This window comes from Onychostruthus taczanowskii, unplaced genomic scaffold, assembly GCF_017590055.1.
Source record: "Onychostruthus taczanowskii isolate IOZ18803 unplaced genomic scaffold, ASM1759005v1 scaffold21, whole genome shotgun sequence".
Lineage (NCBI taxonomy): Eukaryota > Metazoa > Chordata > Aves > Passeriformes > Passeridae > Onychostruthus > Onychostruthus taczanowskii.
The window spans coordinates 1,041,926-1,068,714 of NW_024499351.1; the positions used below are offsets into that span (position 1 = coordinate 1,041,926).

Here is a 26,789-nt window from a genome sequence, read left to right on the forward strand (position 1 = left end):
CCCTAATGAAGCATTTACAGTACACAGTATTTACTGCTTCCTCCTGGGGGAAAAAATGCTGACTTCAGTAAATAAATTTATTTCAGTCAAACTTGTTCTTAGGGAACTAGATCATGTGCTGTAGGGGGAAGAACAATACTACTGCTTTTAGCAACAGCTGTTAAAAGGAGGATGCTTACTTGACTTGCAGTTAATGGTAAAGTCAATGAACTGTAATTTAAAAAAAATAAGAAAATAATCTTGAGTTATTCTTGACTGTAGGAAGACTGAAATTTATCCTGATTTGTTCGTGTTCACCTCATTGTGAGAACTGTCAGTACCTCTTATGGCCGACCCCTCAGGACCTAGAGAAGCAGAAAGCTGCTGCCTTGTTAACCTCACAGAATGAGTGTTCTGCCCTTGTCTTCCTCCTGTGCCGTGCCATAGATGGGCTTAGAGAAGCCTTTGTAGGTCTTCTGTAGGCTTAGTTTCTTCTTTGCTGCCCTAAGAAGCCTTTCAAAATGGTCAGCCTTGCAGCTTTTTCATGGAGTATTCACGTGTCTTGTTTCAGCATTGCACAGAGATGGGCAGGATGGGCTGAGAGGTGGTGTGAGCTGGTGGGGAAGCGTCAGGGGAGTGAGGAGCAGAATGTGAGGCTTTTCTCCCTGTTTGAAGGTCTTCTGGTCTGTGTGTACAGGGTAAACAAGGCAGATCCTGATGGGTTTGGAGGTACAAAAACAGAGACTTAAACATGAGCAACCAGCGTGTGAAATAAAAATAATTATTTCAGAGAACAGCCATGGAGCCTTCTTGTGTTTCTGCCAACATCATCTCTGATTAGCTTGGGTTTTATTGGTGGCATCTTAACTCCTTATATTGGACATCCCTTCCAGCAAAGAAATTAAGGTGGGGAGATGTTTCTGAAAGCTAACAAATGACAAAGAAGTGTCACTTGTGCATAGTAAGTACAAATATATAGTTCAAGATGTGGTGTGTATGTATAAAATCAGTGTATGTAATGGAACCATCTTAAGGAGATGGAAAACCTGGGTGCTGGTGGTGAATAGCAAAAGGACTGGCTAGTAAGGGACAAATTTTGTCCACCCGTGGCTACTCTGGGAGACTTCCAGGTGTGCTGTGGTGCACATGGGCTGAGAAGGGCCAGAAATCTTGCTTTTCTTACAACCTCAAGCCTTCTTGCTGGTAAATTAATAAGTCACTTTGAAATAGTGAAGCTTTTAATGTTACTGAAATACTCAAAATTGTAGCAGGCCCCCAGGCCTTTGTTCTTCCATTGAATACAATCCCCATAATCAGCTGTAATCAGATTTTAGTGTTTTATTCAGGCAGATGTTTGCTGACCCAGACCATGGGAAATTCTTATGACGAAGTGTGCCCTCTTTAAAATGGGAACTCACTGTGTCATGTTGAGCTTTCAGACCTGATTTTGCTGAACAAGCAGTGTGCATATATGTGTGCTTGGACCTTGTCTGTAGGCAGCAGCTCCACTCTTTTACTGTTCCTGAGCAATCACACATGTCACACAACCCCTACCCTTCCCTTTGGCTTTGCCAAACAGATATGAGTGCTTCACTTTCAGAATTCATGATAATCACAGTTCTTTCAGAAACGGTTTTAAAAGGGAGGTTCCATCTTTTCCTGGTGAATACTAATTAGGATTTCACCTCTTTTTGAGTGAGTGTGATAGTAACAATCATACAGTGAACAAAGAAGTCTAAATTTAAATCGTTCTGGGAAGTCTTTTCTGTGCTGAATAAAAACAAACTGCTTTATTTAAATATTTCTGCCTTTAAAACACAGGTAGAGAAAGTCTGGCTATTGATACGATATAAAAAATTTCTGAGTATTCTTTTTATAACATTTTCTAAGATTTATAGCTTCGCAAATAAAACTGCAGTATGTGTCAAGCCTTCCCCCATGCAGTTTTACTCAGTTCAAATTGATGTTTCAATATCTTCAAGCTGATGAATCCTTTTGTTGTCATCACATTGTATTTTCTTCACTGTATCTGTGTAAATGGTTTTCCAAACTGGTGCCAGTTCCAGTTTCCAGGTGGCTGATGTGAAAAGGGGAGGAATAATACAGCATACACAATATACATGTGTGCTGTGGGAGTTTAGTTTTTGCTATCCCAATGCAAGTTCCCAGTCACAGCAAAGAAATTGCAAACAGTGTTCTCTGTCTCCCTTCAGATGTAGCCAGAAGCAGCAGAATGATTTTTGAGAATACTGAAACTAGAAGAGTTTGCAAAGCTGTAAGGGCTTACAGTTACTAAAAGCAGTAGTAAAAGTTATTCTTGTTCCTTATGTAAATAGTTCTGTGTCAGTTTAGCACCTTCCTTTGTTCAGAGCAGACTTGATACGTTTTGTGCATTTTTTTCTATTTAGGTATCTTTTACCTGGAGGGTGAAATAAAGTCTGCGCTTCTCCTTCTCCTGCAGTGTGGTCTAATTGTAGAAACAAAACTTAGAAAATCCTGGTTCTGCACTGGGCTTCCTTTCAACTTCCTTTGTAACTGTGCAGAAAGGCATCTTTTCTGTCACTCCCTAATTTGTGTGCACAAATCATCTTTCATCAACTTTTCTACATTTTACATCCACGGTTACTTATAAGCAGGATTTATATCTCCTGTTAAAGGCCAGATGGTAGCAGCTCTCTGTTCAGTGGTAATGGTGTAAAACTACAAAATGACACTTAGCTGTGTGGAAATAAAGTGCTAACGATTTCTCTGCACAAAAATTCTGCAGCCACACAGCTCCATTACTAATCCAGCCTTACAAGACTGCTTTGTGATAGAGAAAAATGATCCCTGTTTTATGTCTCCGAAACTGAGATACAGAGAAATTGTACAAAAGGTGCAAGAAACACTCTCTGTACTGACAGGAATTGTATGAGTGCAGATTTATGACAGCAAGGTGCTAATAACTAAAGAAAAAACTGCAAGTTATGCTTTACAAACCTAAAAGAGTGGCCCCTCCCTTTCTGTTTTTCCAGTATGAATCATGTAAATCATGAGCTTATTTATGAGTGTGTTTGGTCAGAGTGGAGGCTGTTGCAGATCAGTATTGAGGTAGAGCAGGACCAGTGAAGCAGAGTACGTGAGAAAAATAGGACAGATAACTCTGGAGGGGGGATGGCCAGTGATCATCGATCTACAGTCACTGGGTTTTGGAAGGTTTTTGTTGTGGGGAAGGTTTTTTGTTTGTTTCCTATTTGCTTTTCAAATTACACATCCAAGGAGTGATGTGTAATTAAGAGTATGTATACACACTGTCTGGATTAGAATTGCTGATGTTTTTTTGTCCTCTCTACATTGCTGTAGAATTTATTCTGTAATTTATTTTCTGCTTGGACTTTGCATTATAGCTTTTTCTTTCATATCACATCCGTAAAATTGATCCCAAAATGTAATGCTTGTGGAAGAGAGAATGTGAATATCGTGGGGGTGGGGAGAAAGAGACATTTTATTTCCTACCCTTAAGAAAATGCCAGAATCTGTGCAGTGTGTTTGTTGCTATTATTTTACTTGTTTGTTTCTCCAGCATATCTGTCCTGTGACTTACTGTAGGAAGAGATAGGGTAGCACATGAGGCATTTGAAATATTTATGAGGCTAAACGGCCAGAATGGCTCTGAGTTTGGTCAGAGACAGACTGCATTTTTGCCTCTTGACTCTCTCTCTCGAAGCAAATCCTCATGACCATTCAGAATCGCCAGTCTGCTTTGTGGCTGATTCTTGAAGACCAGGATTGTTCAGAAATCAAATACTTCAAAGGCCGAAGAAAAACATAGGTACTTGTTGTATGTCTGGTGCTGTTAATAATGTGATGAGACTGGCCTTCTGTCATCTTTATTTTCCTGGGTTTTTTCTCTTTGCCTGAACTCCGATTTCTTTGCATTGTGTCGGCAATGTGAGGTGATGTTACAAAAGCAATGTCTGACTCCGGGTTACACTTGGACTTCATTTTCTCCAAAACACTTATTTCCATTGCCTTTGAAGTTTGAGGGTTTCAGTGTCCCAAAACATCTTTGCCCATTAGCTGCATTGAAATGAGTGAGTAAATTCACACCTCATTTGGTGCTGTATTGCTTGTCTGGCTGCAGAACAAACAAACACAAACCCTGTACATGTCAAAAGTGACCACCGGCTGAACAGCCAGAGCGAGGAGAAATCAACCTGCCGACCTTGCTGCAGTGGTGGAAGGGGCTAAAGGCTTTGGCCTGCCCGGTCTCCTGTCTGCCTCTGTCCGGGCTGGGTCCAGCTGAGGCTGCAGTGCTGAGCAGAGCAGTTTCCCTTCCTCAGAAGGACGGCTTTGGGGAAGCACAGTGGCTGAGAAGGTGCTGGTGCTGCACGGGGCAGGGAGTGAAAGAGCAGGAACTCACTGAGCCAGTGCCCGTCTGCCAGAGCTGCAGGGACCAGGTCGAGTTAACAGATCGGGCCGAGATAAATGTTCTGTGTAAGGTCTTGTCTGCTCAGAAAGTGGAAGAGTTAAGGAGAGCTGCTTAAAGCATGAAGTGCATCAATAAAACCTTGCTAAATACACTCGATTCAGGAGATTTGCTCATCACTGTGGTAGCCTTAATTTTCCTGAGTGCTGCTCCATGGGCCTGCCCTTGCTCTTGGAAGCTCTTGTGGTGCTGCAGTGGGGGTGAGCACGTGTGTGCAGTGCTGCCCCTGCCAAGCCTGGCCTTCCATCTGAATGCTCCAGAAGGAAATCTGTTAAAATTTTGCAGCCTTCAACTTTTGAGCCTCGTTTGTTTCAAAGATGAAAAGTGCATTTTGTATAAAATACGCTGAAATATGTGGAAAATCTTATTTTGCAGAATCCAAGGAGTTTGTGTGCCCACGCATCTCTATTGTCTGTGTTGATGATTCTGCACATAGCTGGTTTTCCCCCTCCCAGTGCTCTGTGTGAACTCTGCACAGCTAAAATTGATTCTCTTTCCCTTGTTGGTTAGTTTGCAGAGTTGATTTTATTCATTTGGCTTCTGTGACCTTAACTAGACAAATGTATTAAAATTCCTATTTGAAATGGAATAATTTACAGCAACATATCATAATTTCTTTTACTGTAATACCCTTCTAAAAGCTTGAAATTAAATTTTTTTCTCCTGTTTACCCTCACTTAGTACTAGATTCTGCAGCCCTTAATATCTGGTAGGAGGTGTGTGCCTTTCACTGTGAGGACACTATTCCTCACTTGGCACAACAAGGCATTGCAGTAGGTTTGAGTGGCATTGTCTTTTACTTTCAGTGGATGGCTCTCATCCCTTTGCCAGATTAACAGTATATTTTCCTCCAGAAACCAGTGTAGCTTCCCTTTTTGTTCACCTTTCTGCTTCCAAGGTGAACTGCTTTACACACCAGACACATTTGTATTTGCAGATAAAAAAATTTTGAATTAGACTAAAATTGAAATCTAAGGTGAGACAAAATACTTAATCTTTTAAGCTGTATGCACTGTAGGATACAGTGGCTCTGTCTCTTGATCCCTTTGCCTCATTTAATGGTACAGGACTGGAATCCAGCCTGCAAGACATCAAATCCACATAATGAAAAATCTGGCCAGCACCCAGGCGTCTTCTGTGGCTGAAGATGTTGCTTTACAACTACCCCATGGCACAGCCCTTCGGCTGTGTAAAGAAGCCAGCAGACTAAAACACAACCAGGCATTTCACAAGAGCATGAAAAAGGTACAGGTTCTGTCTGTTTTAAGCTGAGAAGAAATACCAACCATGACAGCACAGACAGAAGAGAGAAGGCAACACAGGAACCAAGGTAGTGGCTGGCTTTGGTCTCAGTCTCCAGTTAAAAATTTGACTTTGAAGGAGTTGATATTTGTGTCTATGTGTCTTCATTGGGAATGTAAGTAAGGACAGGATGGTGTTAATTTTTAGGAGCTCAAATCTCAACAATTCTGGGTATATAAAGGACTCTGAGGAGTGTCCTCCTTGTGGTTAGTAACCAGAGTGGGGACAGTCTGGTGTACTGAAAAAAATATGAAGGACCACTACTCAGTTCCTTCTGCAGGGATGCTGGGACAAAAGGCTGCCAGGCTCTGTTGGTGGGAGTACCTGACTTGAGTGAAAGCTAGTTGTAACAGAAAAATATTTTATAGGAAGATTATTTTAAAAAATACCAACAGAAAAATCTATTAAACCAGGTGCTAATTCTTTGTGAGTTTTTAGCATCAGCATGAATTCAGCTATAATGTAGGTACTGTAGGTTTGTTTTTTTAACTGAAAGCCATGTTTAAAGCAGTCAGAATAAATACACTGTTACTTCCCAGTTTAGCTGATCTTGAAATGAATAGTTAAAATCCAGTTCAAATTGCTGCTACGCATCTTACAAGCAGCACCTACTGGCAAAATCCGTCTAGGTCCTTAATTGTTGCCGTTCTTAGGGAGTTTTTGGATCTTGGAACAGCAATGTTTCATCAATTGTATTTGCAAAGTGTGAAGTTTGTATTTAAAAAATTTTAGTTTTTAAAAGCTGTAAGGTATTTTATTTGTTTGTTTTACATTTCAAAATAGAAATCTTTCAGTTAGGTTGAGGTTTTTTGTTTTTGTTTTTTTTTTATTTTTTTTTGTTTTTTTTTTTTTTTTCCATTTTTGTATTTGGTTTATTTTTTGCCATATCAAGCCCCTAATGTTGGCAGGAGATTTTGCTTTGTCTGAAGTATCCATGAGTAAACGTGCTTTTTTTCTTAGCCAATACTTGCTGCTGGATATAAGCCATGGGTGTTATTTGAGGGCATTATTTAAAAGGCTTGGTCAGTTTTAACTCCCTAAAAATGATACAAATTTTTAGACTTTGGGTGCACAAAGAACTGTTGAGCTGTAAATGGAAATAATCTGTGGCTTTTTTTGAGATTGACTTTTGTAATCAGAAGTGGTAGCTTTTGTTTCAGGAGGCAGCTTGGAAGCAGTGTAACAACTTAAACAGATTGAGCTAGAAGAGGAAGAATCATTCTAATTTTGCAGTCTTTGGAACAGTTATTTAGCTGCAAATACTGATAGAATAATTTTACTTCTTATGTCCATATCTCCGTCTTAAAACAGCTCTTGAAAGGTCACCAGCATGAAATGGGGCATCTCATGGGAAATGATCATGGCAGTTTCCATTTCCCTGGAAACCACATAAAAACATTTTGTAAATCTAGTAAATATTTCATTAACATGCAAGAAAATCATAGCTTTGATGTTGACAACCATCTACATATAGCTTACTGCTGCTAAATTTGCCACGTTGGCTCATTCTCAATTTTTACATTTTGACAGTCTCACTAAGCTTGGAGAAGACGAGGTCAGTTGAGGCTCTGGGTTTTTTGGTTTTTTTTTTTTTGTTTTGCTTGGTGCATAAATGTGTGACTTTGGTTGGGGCCCAGGTTTCAGTGCAAGGTTCTTGTGTTTCTCTGTGGTGTTTTGAGGCTGTGCCTGCTTCAGAGATTTGCAGTAGCCAGTGCATTATTGCAGTTGGTGAAATGTTCTGGTTTTGTGCCCCTGGAGGGTGGCAGAAAGGTGTGTTGCTTCCAGGAGTGTTCCTCCCAGGAACCGGGTGCTTTGCTGAAAGCAGGTGATGCTAGCCTGCTTTTTCATACAGGGGATGCCAGAATCAGGGCAGAGACAGCAGCTCAAGATCTCATCCTTCAGCACCTTCCTTCCCCAAAAGCGAGTTCATACTGCTTGGTGCCATCTCTGTTGTAGTTGTGGCTGAGAGCACCTGGCAGTATTTGCACAGTCTGGTCTCCTGGGCAGCCACAGGGGCAAGGAGCTAGCCCAGCATGCCATGGTTTCACTAGGCACTCTCCACCCCCACCTTTTTTTCCCTCCTTGTGATATTAATTTGCAAAAGCAAAAGGAGGCTGCTGACAGATGAGGAAGCTTTAATTGGGGAGCTCGCTCTGCATAAGCCAGGAGTGCCTATGTCTCAAAATAAATACAGATTAATTTAGGGCTCAGTAGAGTGATCATTTGGAAGATTAAATATGAGTTTGTATCACACCAGCCCTCCACACTGCTCCTATGGCATGGACACAGTTTACCAGGAAATCTGACCCTCAGCTTACTGAATGCTTGTGGTAGGCTACAGTCTTCTGTGGGGTTCTGTATAACCCAGAATTTGCACTGTCTTTGTATATTCAAGCATTTTTCCAAGCTTTCAAACCTTGCAAGTACCAGAGGCAGACTGCTGTGTGTCATTTGGTTTTTGCAGGTATCAGCCTTTGTTGGTTTTTGGTTTTTTTTTTTTTTTTTTCTAGCTTGTATCGCCATCTCAGATCCATAATCTGGGCACCTGAGATAGTGGTAGGAATTTTCTCTTCCAGACAAACTCTATGACCGTTCCACCATGCTGCTCACTCAGAAGCTTTTAGTATGTTCCCAATTTCTGTGCGTCTTGGAATGGTAGAAGTTGCTTAGTGTAATCTAAAACATGCTCTTAAGAAATAAAAACAAACAAAACCCTGGTGCTGTTGGTTTGGAAGGGAGCTTTAAAAGACACATGGTGCCAGATTCTTCTGCTCATGCTGTTGCAGAACTGTAATCTTCTTTGGGATGTGTCCATGGATAGCAAGCAGAGGAGGAGGATGGAGGCATTAATGCACTGTAGCTTCTGAAACTTGCTTTGTCTGAGTCCTAATGTGGACACTGGAATTTCTGTGGAACAGGAGTATAAGCCTTTGTTCATCTATCTGTGTGTAAATGTCAAACTTGCCCAGGCAGTAAGAACAGCAAAGATCATCCTTCTCTTTAATTGCTCATGTAGGCTATGCAGAATTTCTTAAATATTTTAGACAAATTGGAGAAGGAAGTGTCTGTTGTGAATAGTTGATGTTCCTGAAACTGTATTTTTGGTGCAAGATACAATTTTCTGTTCTGCAAGAATGACAGAAAAATAATTTCTAATCTCTGATTTTTGCAAACTGAAAACCAGTAAAGCCTTCTGTTTGAATGCTATTTGACACAGAAATAAATTATGCAAAAGGGAATAGGGTCAGATTAAAACCAACAATGGTGTGTCAAAAAGTCTCTTTGATATTTTTAGTACAAAAAGGTATTGTTTATGTGGGCATTTTTGATGGGCTGAAACTATGTTTCAGGCAGCATTTGTCAGTCAAAGAGTTTCATAGAGTTTCTTATCATGAGAATAAATGAGTATAACTGCACCTAGCAGTGCTTCAAAATAAGAAGGGCAAACACTCAACTGGGAATCCTTAGTAGTGCACATTTATTATTGTATAGAGATTATTTTTGGTCTGTAGGTAGAGGTATGAGTAGGAGTAAAATCAAAGGGAGGGTTATTGTTGCTCAGTGTCTGTCTTGAAATTTTCTGGATGCTGTCATGTCAATGAGGACAGGAGATGGAATTGGAATTCAAAATTCCTTGCTCAGTTTGCTAGAACTGTTTTGTTTTATTGTCCTGTGGCGCAGTGAAGCCGGAGAGGGACAGCGGTGACCCACGGTGTCTGCTGAGGAAGGGCGGGATCTGGAGGTGCTGGGGCCTGCATTTGGGATCCAGAGCAGGGAGATGGTCGGGCACTTCACCTTCTCAGGCCAGCTGTGAAATGCACTCTTGTGCCCGAGGTGAAATAGCGGGTTTTTTCCCTGGCTGTTTTGTGTTTATTCACGTGGCAGTTGTCAGGCCCCAGCTCCGCAGGGAAGGGGATCAGCGCAGCGAGTTCAAAGCAGGTCAGGCCCTGGCGGGCTGTGCAGGCAGGTTGTGGAGTTCTGCTGTGCTCAGGAGGAGCAACCTACTAACTTGAAACACAAAGCTTTTTTTTTAGTTTTAAAAAAACACTGGATTTTTACTGTTAAAATGTAGACCAAATATTCTGGCAAAAGAGCATAAAAAGGAAAATCAGGCGTCTGAAAAAGATTTGGCTCATGACAGCTCCTTCCTGTGAACTTCCCACTGTAAAGCGACGCTTTCCATTCCAGGTTTGTCTGAATGCCCTGTCAGTGCTCCTCCCTGCCAGTCAGCCTGAACAGAGCTGCCTGGTCGGTAGGACACGCCAGCTTTCCTGAAGCAGCTCCTGGTTATTTAGGCATCGTTAGGTATGGAGTGCTGGGTGGTGTTTGTGAGCTCTGGTGTGGACGGCTGTGTGGGGTAAACGTGTGGACTGAGCATTGCTGGAGTAAATGTCTGTCTAAAGGGAGTGTCTGATAGTGCCAGAGTGAGATAAGGAACCCACGTGGCCCTTCTGGTGCAGTGCTGAACCCTCCTGGTGACAGCGGGGCTAAACTGGACCAGGCAAAGAAAGCTTCCACGTGGAGAGCAGCTGGATGAGACCTAAAATTCAGGGACTGGTCAAAGCATCTTTGTGTTACTGCCAAAAGGATGTAAAGAACACAATTTCTGAAGACTAGGGTCAATTCGTGTATTCTGCAATGTAAAATTCCATTGCAAAAGGCTTTAAGGCAAGACTTTGCTAGTTAGTTCTGCAGAGGGTTTTTTTGCTGCAATAACTCTTTGAAACATGAAGTAAAATCTGCCCTTGTCGCTTTTTTCCTGAATAATAGATGAACTTGGGTTTTGTTTAATTTAGCTCATCCTGCAAACTTCATTTGTGTTTGGTTTGAGAAAATCAAGTAATCAGCAGTAGATACTACACATTCCACTCTCAGCCCTGCAAGTAGACTCTGTGCAGATTCAGTAGGTCTGACTGCACTTGTAAAATAGGTCAGAGTGTCTTGCTTTTTCCTATTTTGTATAAACCAAGCAAAGCCAGACTAGAGCTTCTTTTGAAAAGCAAGGCAAAATCTTGAGTTGAAGGTCTTGTAGAGGCCAGTCTATTTAGCAGCAGATGTGTTTAAAAAAATCTAAAATTCACTTCAATTCTGGTCTTTCAATGGCTTGTGTAGTCCTGAAAAAATCTGTAGAGACCTCTGGTGGGAAGAAATGGAGGAATTTTCTGTGTTAGAAAGTGAAGATGTAGAGGTAGATGGATGTCAGCTGTGACATCCTCTTGCTTTCCCTGTTTTAATGATTTCTCTTTTGAAATTTCCCAGGCTTGCTAAAACTACTGAGTGGTTTTAATGATGGAAGAGAAAACTCTGCCTTCTTTTAGGGGCTTGATGCATAGTCCAGAATAAGTTGTGGTGAGAGAATGCTCCGGTGGTCTGACGTAACTCTGTGGGATGGCACAGGCCTTACCCAGGAGTCTTTAACTTCCACCATGGAAGTTAAGGTGAGGTGGGGAAGAAGACCCCAAGCCCCTTCCTGAAATGCTCAACTTTCTCTTGTAATGTGCTTCATGTTATAATTATCTCAGAGGGGTTTTACCTGCACTACATTTTATTCTCTTAATGTCTCTGGCTTTTGCAGTCAGCGCTGTACCTGCACTCAGCAAGAGGGCTCATTTGGCAAATGCATCAATGCGTGACATCATTCCTGCAGTGTCTCTGGGCCTGTGTAAAGCATTGGCAGTATCTGACTGCACTTCCTGCATGCGGTTGGAGGCAGCTGTGAAATTTCATTGATGATGACCAACAGGAAATTCTGAGGGAAAAAACCTCAGTTCAAGGCTCGCGAAAGGCCGCGGCCTGATTAGTTCCTTGGCTAATGATCATACATGGCAATAGGGCAGGACCTAGTGCAGAAGACTGCACTGCAAAGTGTGCTTTTCAAAGTAATTAGCTGTAAAATGAGGAAAAGCAACGTTCATCCCAAATTAATGGTGGTATAGAACCCACCACATTTATTTTTAAGAGACCATTAGAGAGCCTTGCTGGCGTTTCAGCAGCCATGTAGAAAGCTGTGTGCTAGTGAGGTGGGAGGATTGGTCCCTAATGGAAATCGTGCATGGCATGCTGGGATGCACAATGCAGAAGGGACAAAAGGTTATTAAAAGAAATTCTTATCAGAAGTACTTTGACATTAGTCCTCAAGTAATTATTTTTATCCTTCGATAGGTGCATCTGCATGCTATTGTGCTAACACTGCTGCTTCTCTTATTAATGATACTCTTTTAAGCTTGCTTCACAAGAGTAATCTAGCAGCCTGTACTAATTAATGCAGTTCAAATGAAACATAGTAAAAATAAAGAAAAAGAGAGGGGAAGACAAAACCCAACACTTAGGCAGTTTGATGCCAAAACAAACGTGCAAGGCTGTACCATGTGGGGTACATACAGAAAAGGTACCTTCTACCTTTCAGGCATTTAACAATTGTTGAGTGTTATGAAATGCAGTGGTACCTTTCTACTAAGATATCCTGCTTTCCCACCCTTCACCAAAAGGTTGTTAATCATCAGTCTTGCTGTTGGCTTCAGTGGTCTGAATTAAAGTTAAGTGCATTTGCAATTCTTTCCAGCAACAGATTCTAACCCCAAGACTTGTGTACCTTTTGTCACTGAACAGTAAGTTTAGTGGAGAAATATGTCCTGGGTAATGTTATCAGCTTCTGCTCAAAGGTTTACAAAACAAGAGTTCACAGGAGACTGATACCTTTCATGTCCTTCTTTAACAAGTGATGTTTGGAGTGTTCTGTAATCAAAATATTGTGCCAAACACTTCCTAGAATGGTCAGACCAACCCGCAGAAGACCTTGAATCTTGCACAACTGCCTTTCAATCAGGAAAATTTGTAGTGTATGAGGTACTGCTCAGATGACAGTTTTTTCCAGTATGCAGAATGTTTGTATTACATTATTTAATAGTCTTGGATATGGCAAAGCTTGATCCCAGTATGTCTTTTTTTTTTCCTAATTGGTTGTTTCAATGGGAAGATTGAATGTACCGGAATCATTGCTTCCATTTGATAGGAAAAGCAGGCTTGGTTTTGAATTAAAATTATTTTATAAATCTGTATTTGGATTCCATTTTAATTGTTTAGTATGCAGGACAGAGGTGAATCTCTTTTTCTGAGCCACGAACTTTGAAATCAATCTTCCCTGCTTCTTTGCTAAGTTTCACTTGTAAGTAATAAAATAAGTTTACTACTGTGAATTGCCTTTCTTCAGGAATAGTTTTTTTGTGAACCACACAATAACAAGTAAATACCAAATACAGGTTTATGGTAAGTTTTACGAAATACAATCTTTTGGATCCACTGCTTTTCCCAATGGCAGTCCCTGCTGTCCCAGTGCTGATGGCTTCCTTTGGCTCCCCCTCCCTGGGAAGTGCTGCTGCTTTGGCAGTGCTGCCTTGGTGGGAAATGCACAGCACCCCCAAGGCAATGGTGGCAAGTTCCAGTGCAGTATTAAACACTCCTGCTCAAAGGTCAGTGGTGTTGAATTGATAGATTGATGCAATTACTTAGTGGGGAAATGTAGTGTCCAGCTAAAACCCAGTTCTCTTCCCCTGCTCCTAACCCATTCTCTTAAGGTAAGCAGTGTATTATTCCTTGCTTTAGACATACTGGCACTGCTGAATAAGTGACTGACTAAAAGCTGGTGGGTCTAAAGAAATGAGAAATGTCATTTATGCAGCACAGGAAATTAGTATTATTATTTTTTATTGCTGACCATTAGCATTTGTTCAGCTTGCAGCATTTGGATTTTGTATTTGGAATGATATCCAAGTTCAATAAGTAAACCTATAAAGGAGTCTAAAACTGGTCTCCAGACTAATTCTTCAGAGGTGATTTTGTTTGCTTTGGTTATTGACTAATGAGCAGCTGAGTTTTATGATGTTAAAGAAGGGGAGAGGTCTGAAGTAGGAAATACAACCTAATGCTTTCAATTAGCAATGTGCACGATGTGATATCAGCCATTTCCTAGCACTGAGATATCATTAATAACCTTGAATACAAATTTGCTGATTAAAATATGAGCTGGCCTTTTTCTTCTAGAAGTATATTGCCATAGGAGAGCGATGAACGGATTGTGGGAGGAAAGGTTGCTCTTGGTTTTGTTAGTCAGACAGTTCTATGAAGATATTTCAGAGTTGCTGGATTTGTGACTTCCTTGAAGAAAATCCATTAGAAGAACTGCTGTGCTTTTTGTTAGGTTTCAGTGAAGCATGTGGTGTACAGAGAGGGGACACGCATCCTTTGGGATGTTTTCTTCCCTTCTCATCCCATTCCATTTCCCTAAATTATTTTCTGTCTCCATATTGTGGTGACCTTCCTTGGGGTTTTTTTTTGTTTTGTTTTGTTGTTTGGTTTTTTTTTGTTAAAGTACCTCTGGATGTGAATTCCTCTCTCATACTTGAAGCGAGGGGGCCAAATGCTGCTCCTGCTTGTCTGTCAGTGTGGCTTGGTCCTCTCAGCCTGAATTAAAACTTTAATTGGCTATTTTCATGTTGGTGCATTTCGGTATATTCCTGGCAGAGGGAGTTCCTCAGGACCGGGAAGTGTTGCTGGTGTGGGTTTGGATTGCTTTGCTTAGGGGTGTGTTGTTTTTCCCTGGTGGCACCAATACGGTTCCCATCAAGTGGGCTGGTGTTGCTGTAAGCCAAAGATGAGAACCCATCACCAAGTGAGCAAGGAGCTCTGACGTCCCACAGGATGACCTCATTGCCAAGCAAGATTTTGCAGAAGCTGCGAGCAGAGTCGCTCTGCAATTTAAGTCACCTAAACAAGCCACAAGAGTGAATTTACACTTTAAAATACAATTTCACTTTCAATTAAAAAACAAAACAAAAAATCTTGTGTCCTTGTTTCCTTTGCAGGACCTGCCTGTAGCTCGTTTTTTTGGGAGAGCTTTAGTTGTGGTAGGGTTTAAGTGTGAATCATGGGTGAGGTATTGCTTTTATTGTAATTTGCAGAAATGATCAACAGCTCAATGGAAAAGTATGTATGAAAGGAAATATGGCCAGCACTTCAGTGCCTAAAATGATTATTAAACCAGTTGAGGTTTCATTTGAAAAGTTAGTTATTAAGTAGGTAGTCTGTCTGTGATGTGATAGCAGTGGGAACACTGCATTTACTCAGAATATTTGTGTGGGGGGTTTTGGGTGCATCTTTTAATCATGATTTGAATGTATTGTGTCTTGACTTTTTCTTGGCTACACGCATTCCCCCCCCCCCCATGATTTGTTTTGCTGCAAGGATTCTTACACTGGTGTCTCAAAAATCTGAGTAGCAATTTTTTTCCAGGCAGAGTTGCATATGCAGGTTTAGTAGTTTTAAGTGGAGATGTGAACTCCATTGAAAATCCTTTGTGGGTGGGTTTGCAGCTGGGCTTCATGATGGAATTCAGGTCATCAGCCAGAAAACAAAGCTGGAATGGTGTCAGGAGTCTGCACAAGAGGGTTATAGGTCTGGAAGTGGGACCAGAAGTGTGGACATCATACAATGGGAAGTGTATCATGGGGGGAGGATGGGAAGTCTGGAAGTTAAGTCAGTATCAAAAATCACTCAGACACAACTGTAAAACCAATAAGATAGGTATAATAGGGGTAAACTATTAACCAATAAATAACTCCTAAGAAATTTGAAGAGAAAAAAATTTGTACTGGAAGGGTTGTTTCTTGAGGTTTCCATCTACATTCATTGCAAATACCAAAAAAACCAATTGCTTGGGAAACCACACTGATTTTCACTATGTTTGTCCTTTGGAGTATAAGTGGAGGAAGTGCTGATTTACCTGTCATTCTCCAGGGAGATTTTGAGGACTAATACAGGACTTGATTCTCTTGTTCTTTGTGTTATTCAAGTAGAAAAATATCCTTTGTGTAAGAAAAAGTGAAATTACCTGCTTTCTTTGCTACTTAGAAGTAACTTTTCAATATATCTGCGTAGAAATTCAAGACAGAATTTGCATTAATGTTTATTTTGGGTACTGGAATGTTTCCAAGGTGTCTTCATAGAGTCTAGATGCTGTTCTCTACCCTGTGGAAGAGTTTCTGCTCCCGTGTGCTGCTGGCTCTGGGGGAATGTCCACAGGCAAGGAGAGCAGGAGGACAATGATGACATTACTGTGTGGACTGGAGGACAACCTGTCTCTATAAATACACATTATTTTTCCTGTTAAATCACTGATGCTGAGAGTGGTTTTTAGATGAGCTATTTTTAAGAGAGCATGTTACCCACTAAGGATGTCATTACGTGTTGCAAGAGTTTTAATGTAAACTGTTTACATATTGATCTTGTTGTATATTAAGCTGCTTTTTCCTTATCTTCAACAGGCAGCCAGATAAACTAGTGGTGGTTTGGACAAGAAGAAGCAGAAGAAAATCCTCTAAGGTTAGTTGATTGCTTAATAAGTCCCAACTTGAGTGACAAACAGGGTCAGTGCTTTGAGGGACTGTTCTGCTGAATCTGGGGAGCAGCCAAATAAATAAATGAGAAGTATTTTAGTTGTTGATTTTTCTTTTTAATTCAGTTTATCCATAAAGTTCAGAATAAACTGCTGTTGATGTCAGTGCTAATTTGTGGGAACTCTTAACTCTGATTTCAGCTTTGGTTATTTGTTTAGCAGAACTGTATCACCGTCAGTTCAATTCAGTTATTAATTGCTAGACCTAATTAGAAAGGTGAATTGGTTTTTTTACTAGATGTATATTTAAAAAAAAACCCCAACTAATTAAAAAAAAAGTAATAAAGAATCTGGCATCCCTGCAATAGGCAGATAAAGCCTGTATAAGAGGCTATTTCACAACCTGAAATGCTACAAATAAGAAAAGTAAAAGCAGGGTCTTTCAGCCCAGCAGTGTGTCTTTGAAGTGAATATTTACATCTTACTTATACAAACACTGTGGGCAAACCTGTAAATTTATTTTTGATGACTAATAACTTGGTAGCCTGAGGAATGGGAAGCTCTGAGTGAAGTCTCTCCAGTGCTTGGACACTGATAAAGTTTGTCTTTCACGGGGACAGGAGTGCATGCTGTTTTCCTTCCTTCCCAGGAGCATCTCCTCTTTGACATGACTTGGTCTTACTCATTCCCTCATTGCCTTTCCCCATGCTGTGGCCTCTAAGCCTGGTTGGATTTATGGCAAATGATCTTGTCAGAGAGGAAATTTTGGAAGTTACAATAATGCTTTGATACTTCAGTTAAAAAAATGATGGTATAAGCTTCTTTTTCTTTTTTGTCTGTGTATTCGTGTAAGGCAAAATGATGTCTCAAAGAACTCTAATAGTGGAGAGAGGGCATTCATGATAGGGAAGATATATTGAAATAATTGTGTTGAAGAACTTAAATGTTTAGAAAATATGATACACAGTTTTCTACCCTGCTCAGGAGAGGCTTTGGGTTTATTTTTTATGGGTACTCCTCTTTTTCTGACTGTCATGCATATTTGTTGTATTTTGTCTTTTAACTTGAGGTATAAGCTATTCTAGGCTGTTTTAGATAGAGACTGGTTCCTGACTGCACAACTAAAGGATGTGCATCCAAAATTCTGCTTCATGTTATGAAAACCCAAAGGTGTTACCTGATGAGTAAACAAGGGTGTGAGCTCAGTCTGGTTACCTGTTCCTGTTCCATACTCTTCAGCAAAGCCAGTCAGACTATTCCTGTTTCACTGAAATATCAACTAACTCAAGTTCCTTTGAATTTACAGCACAGTGTGTGTCTAGGCAGTAAGTGCTGATGTCAGTAACTGATGTCTGATGTGGCTCATCCTATGACTAAAAGTTATATCAAACAGTAAATGCAATGCTTACACAAGCTTTGTAACCCTGAAATGATTGGTGAAAAACAAGGTATTTGCTTTGTTGGGGTTCAAAATATGTTCAGAAACAGGAGCCATAACAAGTCCAGCATGGCTTTGTGAACTGATGGTTTTCTGCCTGTCATTTTATAGGATCCAAATGACAGCATTTCCCTGAGGCAACAGGATTTTCTGGCATTAGCTTAGCCTTATGGGCTTGAAGTTTTTTTCAGCTGGGCCATAAAGTTCCATGATATGTCCTCATTTTTGGTCACCAGGCAGTAGAAGCAACTCTTGGATAAACTAGCAGATTTAAACCTGAGACTCAGAAAAATCTTTGTCTGACTAAGTCATGTTTAGCAAGAACCCACAAAGGTACTTTGGAAGAGGCTGAGTGGCCCTGAAACCTGGGCAGAGCATAGAGTTAATTTTAAAGTTTCGGTAGTTGATGTGACTTGAGCTGTTTGGGTCAAAAACTGTAGATCAATAAATGTTCTTGATCTCTTAGTCATCCTGCCAGTAAAATACTTTATTCAACATACTTGTTTCATCTAATTGCTTTATTGGAAGCAAGTCAAATGAATATTTCCTCTTATTTTATTTTTGGTGGACACTGGGTTCAGTGAGTACAAAGCATTAATAATGGTCTGTTTTTCAGCTTCTTGAGAGGGAGGAAGGGAGGGATGAGATTTTACCTTACTGTAAGGATGTTGTGAAGACTTTTTGGAGGTTATGTTTTCTGAACTTTTCAGATCATTAATGAGGGATATCACCAGCAGATAGTTCACAGACTCACAAACATGGCCCTTTGGATGCTCTCCAGCAGCTCTGTCTTTTTTGTACTGGGAAAGTGCAAGAGATGTATTAAGCAAAAATGTCGTGCAACTGGAAGATGGAGCTCTGGATGAGCACTGGGATGCCTGCTCTAACTGACACAATTTTAAAATGCTGTTGAGCTGAAAGCTAAGTTCTTGATGTCCTTTGAAGCCCTTGTTTTTGTGGGTTTCCATGATTTTGATATGCTTCCTGCCCCACGTGCTCTTTTTCCAAATAAACTACAGTGGTCCCTTTATTAAAATAAATAATAAGAGGCATTATATGCAGGAATCTGAATATTTTTCTTCTTACTGTGGGAAACATAGAATAGGAGCTGTAGATAGGTTTAATTACAGTAAGTTTCAAAGTGTTGCAAATGAAAAGCAAACACCCATTTTGAAAGAGCTTATAAATAGCAGTCTAATGGTTGGATGGATACAAGACCATAAATATATCCAGCAGTTACTGACCTTAATGCAGATTTAAGTTACTTACAGTTCTATTTTGGGACCTGCTCTCCATGGGCAAGTCTAATTTCAGTGTATTTCATGAGATGTGTGAGGCCGAGGTGGCTCTGTGTGGTTGGGCATCTCCACTGTGTGTGCCAGGAGTTTACATAAAATGGTGATTTGCAGTTTTGCTGTGCTTGGCAGAATTGCTGTGCAGTCCTAGAACCAAAATGAACTTTCATCTTGGGGAGGGTGGGAGTCTGCTGGTGCAAATGTTGTCTGTTTGCAAAATCAGGTACACTCTTCAAGCTTTATTTAGATGCTGTTCAGCAGCCATGGTTTACAGAAGGTGCAGCTTGTAGCTGTGGACTGGTTTAACTCTTCTTCAGTACCCTGGCACACTGGAAAGTTGCCTGCCCAGGTTTTCAGGCCCTGGGCTTTTGGATCTGTCTCTTTCTTTTTTTTTTTTTTTTTTGCCTTTTTTTTTTTTTTCTTTTTTTTTTTCTTTTTTTTTTGAGTGGTGGAAGAATGTCTTTGTTCTAGTGTAGAGCAAGGGAAAAACTTGTTGAAAATACGTTTACCTTCATTTCATGGAGATGCTCTCAAATTTCCAGGCTTTGAACTAATAAATTTTGATTTGAAAATAGATGTTGCCGTGATGTCAAGGAGGTACTTTCCACTATTCCTGTGAACATGCAGAGGCTTACAGCTGAATTATACACCTCTGAAGAATCAAATTTGCACTTGCTTCTGAGAGCCTGACAGAATTATTCTTCAAAGATTCTGTTTGTATCAAAGCTGAAAGAAGGTGCCTTGCCTGTGATTTCAGCACTTCTCTTGCAGGTTTATCAAAAACTGTGTAAGCACAAAGGAGAGGGAACAATGCTGAGAAGAGGGAAGGAACTTGGGCAGTGAGAAGTGAGAGCCAAGAGAGGCAAAGGGGCATGGAGTAAAAGGAATCTCTTGTACACAACAGCAGCCTGGCCAGCATTTTTCCAAGGTTCTGCCATAACTAAAGCAGCAGCTGGGTCACCTCTTCTGCTGTTTTTGGCAATCTGTTGCCTCTTCTGGCTACTTTATTGCCCAGTGCCAGCCCTGCCTGTCCCTGCTGGGCTGGAGTTCCAAAGACATGTTGTGACCTTGGCATGCTGATGACTGTCTGGGACCAGCACAGTTCAATAATGCCACTCCTGCACCTTCTCAGTTTTTTAGTAAAGTTACAAGGTCATGCTGTGATTGTAATCCCTGACTGTAAACTGGAGGTCGTTAATACTCTTCTTTTTTCCAGGAGTCCCACAAAGTTGACTTGTGGTGACATTCTGAGGTGCAGTGATGGTTGTCCCAGAAAACAATGAGCAAAATAACTCTGCGCTCAGGTTTTTTTTTGTTTGTCTGGGCTTTGATTTTTTATTTGGTTGGTTGTTTTTCATTTCTGATAAGAAACCCTATAGATGATGTGAGAAATCGATTGAAGAGACAGGGAACAGGCTCTTTATCTGAGCATCATGTACTGTGGGTGGTGAATAAGGCAAGACCTGGTGAACCAAATAGCGTGAATCATGTATTTAATACATGAGGTATTCATCATGTATGTCATGAATGTGTGTGTGTGAAATCAAGCTTGAAGAGGTAGCCCAGTCCTGGAGAAGCTGTGGTGGAGATGAGTTTTTGCTCATTCCCCAAGCTTGGCAGTGTTTCTGAAGCTTTGCAGCAGTAACACACATGTGCACAGTGACAGTTGTAACACGTGTGCCTGCCGATGAATTGAAGACATTCATGGGAAGACCTGTGGGAATCCACTGGTTTCCTTGTCTGCTCTAAGGGGGCACTGACAGCAATGTGTTGATCAAAGGCTGCCTGGAGTTTCCAGGGCTTTGAACTTCCTTCTTTGGCACGTGCTGGGTTTTTTGGACTGCATCCCAAGGAATGAGTGTGACTGAAGCGTTGTTCTGGTGCCCAGCCTTTTTAACTGGTGGGACAAGCACAGGGATTTCAAGATGCTCATGGGGGGGATGCAAGCTGTGGTCTGGAGTATGGCCTTTAATTTGTCTCCCTTTGTGACACTGAACTGAGTTACAGAAGAACAAGAAGCAGCCATTCACAAACTGCTGGTTTCCTCTGGTGTGAGGGAATTGGCAGCTTTTCCCAGTCCATTCTTTTTCCAGTAGGTCTGTAGCAGCCACACACAACTCTGGCTGTCTTGGATGGTGAATGACTTTGGTGGGATGCATCACATGGAGCAAATCCTTGGTGTTCCACTCCTGGCATGAAGGCACCAGATGAAGGATCTGGCTGCTTAATGTTGGCTCTTCCTCTTGAGTTTTTTTTCTCTTTCCTTTTCTAACTAAGTGTTCTGCATGGATAATGCTGAAGAAGAGAGATTATCCTTACAAGCTGAACTGGCCTAAGCACTACTGGAGCCAGTTGAGCTCCTGCTTGCTTCTTGTGCCCTGAACAGCCTGTCACACCAACAAGTAGCAGAGCTGGCCTGATCACAGGCAGCTGGCAAAAAAATTTATAAGGAACAGAAAATCAGCAGTTTGCTGGCTCACAGTAAAGCCACTCTTGTGGCTGCAGATGAGGAATAATCATAGGTCTGTTTCAGATGAGTTTTGCTTTTAAAACCCAATATTTACAGCTTGGCAATAAGAACATATTTTTTATTCATAAATATAAACTATTCCATAATTTGCAGCAGGGTCAAAATATTATGGTCAGCTTTAGCATCTTACAGAAAAGTAATATGAAATTATCCTGCACAACAGGATGAGTCAAGGTGGAAGTGATGAAAGTAGAAAAGAGGTGAAGCATCTGAAAGGGCAGGTTCCTGAAATAATGTGGGATCAAGTCTGTCATTCCAGTTCAAACACAGCAAAACAGTAGTGATTTTCACATCACAGGTGGTGGATTGCAGAGCTGGCTGCCTGGATTGGAACTGTTGTTTTAAAGAGAAAAATGGATAGCCTGAAGTGCCCATGCAACTTCTGTGGGTTCATCTCCACTGCCTTTCTTTAAGAGATTTCCTCCTCTCCCAGTCATCAGTTTTGTGCCAGAGCAATGCCGTAGGTTGGACAATGTCATTCACAGCCCTACTCTATTTATAGGATATTTCAGCAGCCCATCCTGTAGCTCCTGTTTCCAGATTTAAAAGAGCTTTCATGCTATGTTGTCTTCTCTCATTTTCTACTGGCAGAAAAAAAGGAAGAGTTGCCTTTTGCTTTGAAATGCAGCAAAGCACTTCTGCCTGTCTTGGCAGACCATGGCTCCCATCCCTCAGGTCTGGAGAGAAGTCAGGCAGGGCTGTGGGTGAGGCACCTGCTGCTGGAAGTCACTTCTGCTTAGCTGCCCTTGCCTTGACTTCCAACACAACGGGAGATGGCTGGTGAAGACCAGTAGCAAATGAGGAAAAAGTGGGTCTAAAGGCACAACCACCTGATGGAAAATGGGTTAAGGAGAGGATTAGGGTGGAAATGTATTGTGTGCAGCTGCAGGACCCAGCCTTGGCTGAGCCCTGATGGCAAGTCCTTGTCACCTGCAGCGGTGGCCTGATCCAGCTCCAAGTCAAGGCTTATAATTTGGGACTTGAAAAGGGTTTTTGATACAAGCCAGATGTAACTTGAAGAAACTGCAGCATAGAGGTGCCTGGCATGAGAAATGTTGCATTAGAATAACACTCTGCATCTTAATTTTAAATTACTGTCATTTCCCAGTCCTCCGTGTTTCTTTGGATTTGCTTTCCCCTTTCCATTTCTCCTTCCCAACAACCCAGGCAGTCCTTTTGATGTTATCTTTTTCTGTCATGCTGTTTATGTGATACAGTGTTTATTTTTCAAAGCCAGAGGAGGACTTGATAACATTCATGATCACAGAACAGCTTTGCTTTAAAAGCTCATTAGTTAGAACTTGTCTCCTGGTTGTTGCTTTCAGTGACAGAAAAACATATATATCCCTGAGTGTTTATTGTGTCTCACTGACTTTCCTGGTGCGAGGAAATGCTGATAAAGGGCTTGAAGTGAAGTGTTGACTGCGCCACTGAATGCTCATTTTTCTAGGGTTTTTTAATAGATGGAACAAGTGCTCCTCAGCTGAGCAGGCTGGCAGTGCCTGGAACCTTGGACAGCAAAAGTTTGACATAATTTTCAGTATTGGCCAAACCCAGCAGGAAAGCACAGGTTTCAGACGCACCATGAGCTCCAATTATTTTTGTAAAAGTGGTACCTGGAAAGAGGATGGAGTGCCCCTATGGAGGAGAAGTTACTGAATTTACAGGATGCTACCGGGGACATGGCAGATGAGCTTGTGCCTGGCTCTGGATCACTGCCTCGTGTCTGCTGAAGAATCTCTGTGGGCAAGCTGGGAGTGATGCAGGGGGCTGTGGGTTCTGTGGGACAGAGACACAAACTGCAGCTCCAGTGTCTGTGGTAGTAGTGATATCTACTGTGGTGTGTATTGCTGCTCACAAAATACCTTTCTATTGTAAAATAAGTTTTGTTTGTGTTATTTAGTGTTGTTTGCTCTGTTATTCAGAAAATACATCCAGGCCCTCTTTAGAATGAGGAGATTAGACTGAAATTCGTGGAGCAAAACCAGTAGAAACTGGCTTCTTTCAAGTTGCTCTTACTTCAAAATTCCCTTTTTTTAGAAGCTCCAAGATGCTAGTCTGCAAGCAGAAAGCATAGATACTCACTGAAAAATCAGATCTAATTAGGCATCTTTGGGAGCTGGGGTTTCAAGCAGAACATCAAAGAGAAAAAAATTAGTGATAAAACCAAAGGAGAGCTGGCAACGTTTGGCACTCCCTGCTGTACACAGTGGCAGAGAGCTGCTGCCTCTGTAGGGATGGGCCTGCTTCTCCAGCTTTGTCTTTCCCACTTTGGAAAAGCAAAGTCATTCTTAAAGTTGCCCAGATTACCTTAGGGTCTCAGAGAACCTGAGTCACAGGTCCTGCTAACCTTATTAAAGCAAAAATATGTTCTAATAAACAGCCTGAATCTGAACTTCTGAGTTTTGGAAGGAGTACAAAATTGCAATGATTGATGCTCTAGAATTAAAAAAAAAAAAATTAAAAAAAGCCAAGTTAATTTGCTTGAAGTAACAGTAAATAGATTGTACAGTCTCCCCTGATAAAACTTCCAGATGTTTCTAATGACACCCTGGCTCCATAGCTGTCAATTCTGCAGCAGCATCCTTCCCTCATTTGTCTTACAGCATCACAAAATACATTAGGTTGAGCTTGGAAAACGGCATACTTATTCCAAACCAGACTGGAAATGCTCACACATGGTGTTTTTTAGGACTAGCTGTTAAAATGTAAATACAGGCCATACACTAATTCAGACTGATGCTCAGAGGTAGACAAGTTCTCAGTCTATTTAACTGTTGTGGTTTTTTTATGTTTTCTAGGTGTAGGTACTCCAGCACATTAATTCTTAAAAATTTAACTGTTTTAGTAGCATTATAAACCATGGTTTTCACTTTTCTTTCCTCAAGTAAAACATTTTGCTCCATTTATGTGTAAATATGATTAGACCTCCACTATGTGTTGTGCACAAAATAAAGCTCAGCTTGCTACAGAAGTTCTGACCCTATAGCCTTAATTTTTGCAAGGCTCTGAGTGTCCTGACCTGTGCTATGTAATAAAAAAGCTGAGTTTAGGACCTTGTGAGGAACAGCTTTAGTTCAATGGAAAAGACTGCTAGAGGTCTGAGTTTCCTTACAGTCACTCTTAATTGTGTCCTTTCAAGTGTTCACTAGAGTCATGGATTATGGGATGTGACATTTTTGCAGTCAGTGATATGTTACTTTTACCTGCATGCCCTGGTCCTGTGGGAGTCAGGTCAGCACTTTTATAATGGCTTTAAACAGCTGGCTATTTTTCTTCCTTTAGGCACACAGCTGGCAGCCTGGAATCAAGAACCCATACCGTGGGTTGGTGGTGTGGCCTGTACCTGAAAATGTTGAAATTACTGTGACTCTCTTCAAGGTATGTTTTCTTTAAAGCATAATCTTTACTATTTCCTAAACAACACATGAAAAATTCTGCCTGGAAATGCCAGATTAGAGTCACAAGGTCTAATCTTGCTGGTTTTATGTCATTAACTGCACAGCCTTATGTCCTCAGTTCAAATCTGGGTGAGAGGGATGGTCTGTTCCCTGCCAAAGCTGACTTCTGTAGTTTAGTTAACACACTGAAATACCCATTGAGCTGATTACGGGGAGGCATTGGCAGAGAGTCCAGCACATGTGTAACTGTGCACGTAGTACATGTGTAAGGACTTGGCATGGGTTACAGCCTGGTAGGTTTTCTTTAAATACTGGAAGGGAGAAGTTGTCGTAACACAGTCATTTCTAGACTTCCTTGTTCAGTTTCAGAGTTTCAGTGCATGCTATTGGCTGCAACAGAATCCAGCTCCTCACTTCCCATTATTTAGAATGCTACACAAGCACCACAGCACTGATGTGATTGCAGCTATAAGAGTGGATGTGCAGCGTAGTACAGAGAATTGTAAGATTTAACAGGGAAATTTTTAATTTTTTTAATTGCATTTATTCTACTAAAATAAAGAAGCTTATTTGTGTGTCTGTGAAGCAGGAGGAGGAAGTGATAGTTATGCTAGAACTTATTTCCCAAATATCATTGGGCAAGGCCCTTTCTGCATAAAGATAAACAAGGCAGCTTTGCATGTGTGACAGTGTAGGAGGCTGAAGATTTTGGGATTTTCATTCCATAGTTCTTCCTCGTTCTTTACTCTGGTACCTTCATCTACATTCTGACTGTTCTTATTTCTAACTGCTCCCTTTGCAGCTTAGGGCAACAGTAACATACTTCTTTCTAATTAGTAATATTTGTATTTCTTTTTCTTGAGGACTTTTCTGAGCTTGGAGTTGGCTTCTGATTAGCCTTAGAATGGGAATTTATTACTTGGTTCATTAAACCTAAAAGAAGACGGTTGTCTCCCCACCCCCCTCTCGCCCTTTTTTTAAAATATCTGCTTTTGGGGTTACTCATGAGCACAAACTTCTCAGGTTGACAGTGATCATAAACTATCATAAACTTGTCTCTGTTCTTAGCAAACATGTAGTCTACAACTGAGATTTAAAAGTTCACTACCAAAAATTGTTTGCTTCAAGGACCTCTGCTTGGACTAAGAAACTTGTCAGCATTATGTGGCAATGCCACATGTCTGTGCAACCTGAACATGGTTATGCAGCATTGTAAATGTTGCTTGATATTTTCAGCATTTAAAGTAAAGCAGAAATGTACACAAATCTTGATTGTAATTGTGATGTTAGGTGAAAGATGAGAAATAAAGTTTCTCTTGGGTGCAGCTCTGATATTGTGGCTTTGGAGTGAAGGTGTCTTCCAGCCTTCTCTTGCCATCCCATCTTTTTATTTACACTTGTACTGCTTCAGGATTCTGTTAATGTAGAACAGCAGAACAGCCTTGTTAGCTGTGTAACTGAGACTGAGGGTAGGATTATCTAGTGAGGGATGGAAGGGCCTCTGGAGCCAGTGTCAGATATTACAAAAGCTTAATTTTACCCAGCACTAATTCTGCAGGCAGATCTGTTCACTGGACTTCTTCCTCCCCCCAGAAATGAGCCTTCCTATCACAAGAACTGGTCTGGGAGGAGAGGTAGAGTGTGAATAACTCCAGCACTGTGCCTTCTGTAAGTGGTACCCACTGGTCTCCGGGGGTGTGAGCACTTGATTTATAATCAAAATATTGAGAACCATCACACTGTCAGGCAGCTCTTACTGTAAAATCTGCTCTAATTGATCCTCCAGCTCTTCTAACAAGAGTGCCTGTAAGTGGCAAACACCCTTTGTTCTCTGTAAGGGCATGCACGTGTGGCACAGAGCAGTTTGTGGAGCAAGCTGTGTGATGCCCCAGGAGTGCTGTAGCTGCGTGAGACCAGCAGCCTGCCTGAGCCAGCGGTGAGGGGCAGGGGATTGCAGGCAGAAGATGGTATTGCAGTTCAGGCTGT

At 41.2% G+C, this 26,789-nt stretch overlaps 1 protein-coding gene across 1 annotated transcript in view; it reads left to right on the top strand.

Annotated features, from left to right (window-relative positions):
- Window positions 1–26,789, top strand: part of EHBP1 (EH domain binding protein 1) — a 204,788-nt gene that overhangs the window by 12,152 nt on the left and 165,847 nt on the right. The window contains exons 3-4 of the mRNA XM_041404490.1: window positions 16,069–16,126; window positions 24,688–24,783. Of these exons, the coding sequence (XP_041260424.1) occupies window positions 16,069–16,126; window positions 24,688–24,783 (154 nt within the window). The remainder of the gene's footprint in view (window positions 1–16,068; window positions 16,127–24,687; window positions 24,784–26,789) is intronic.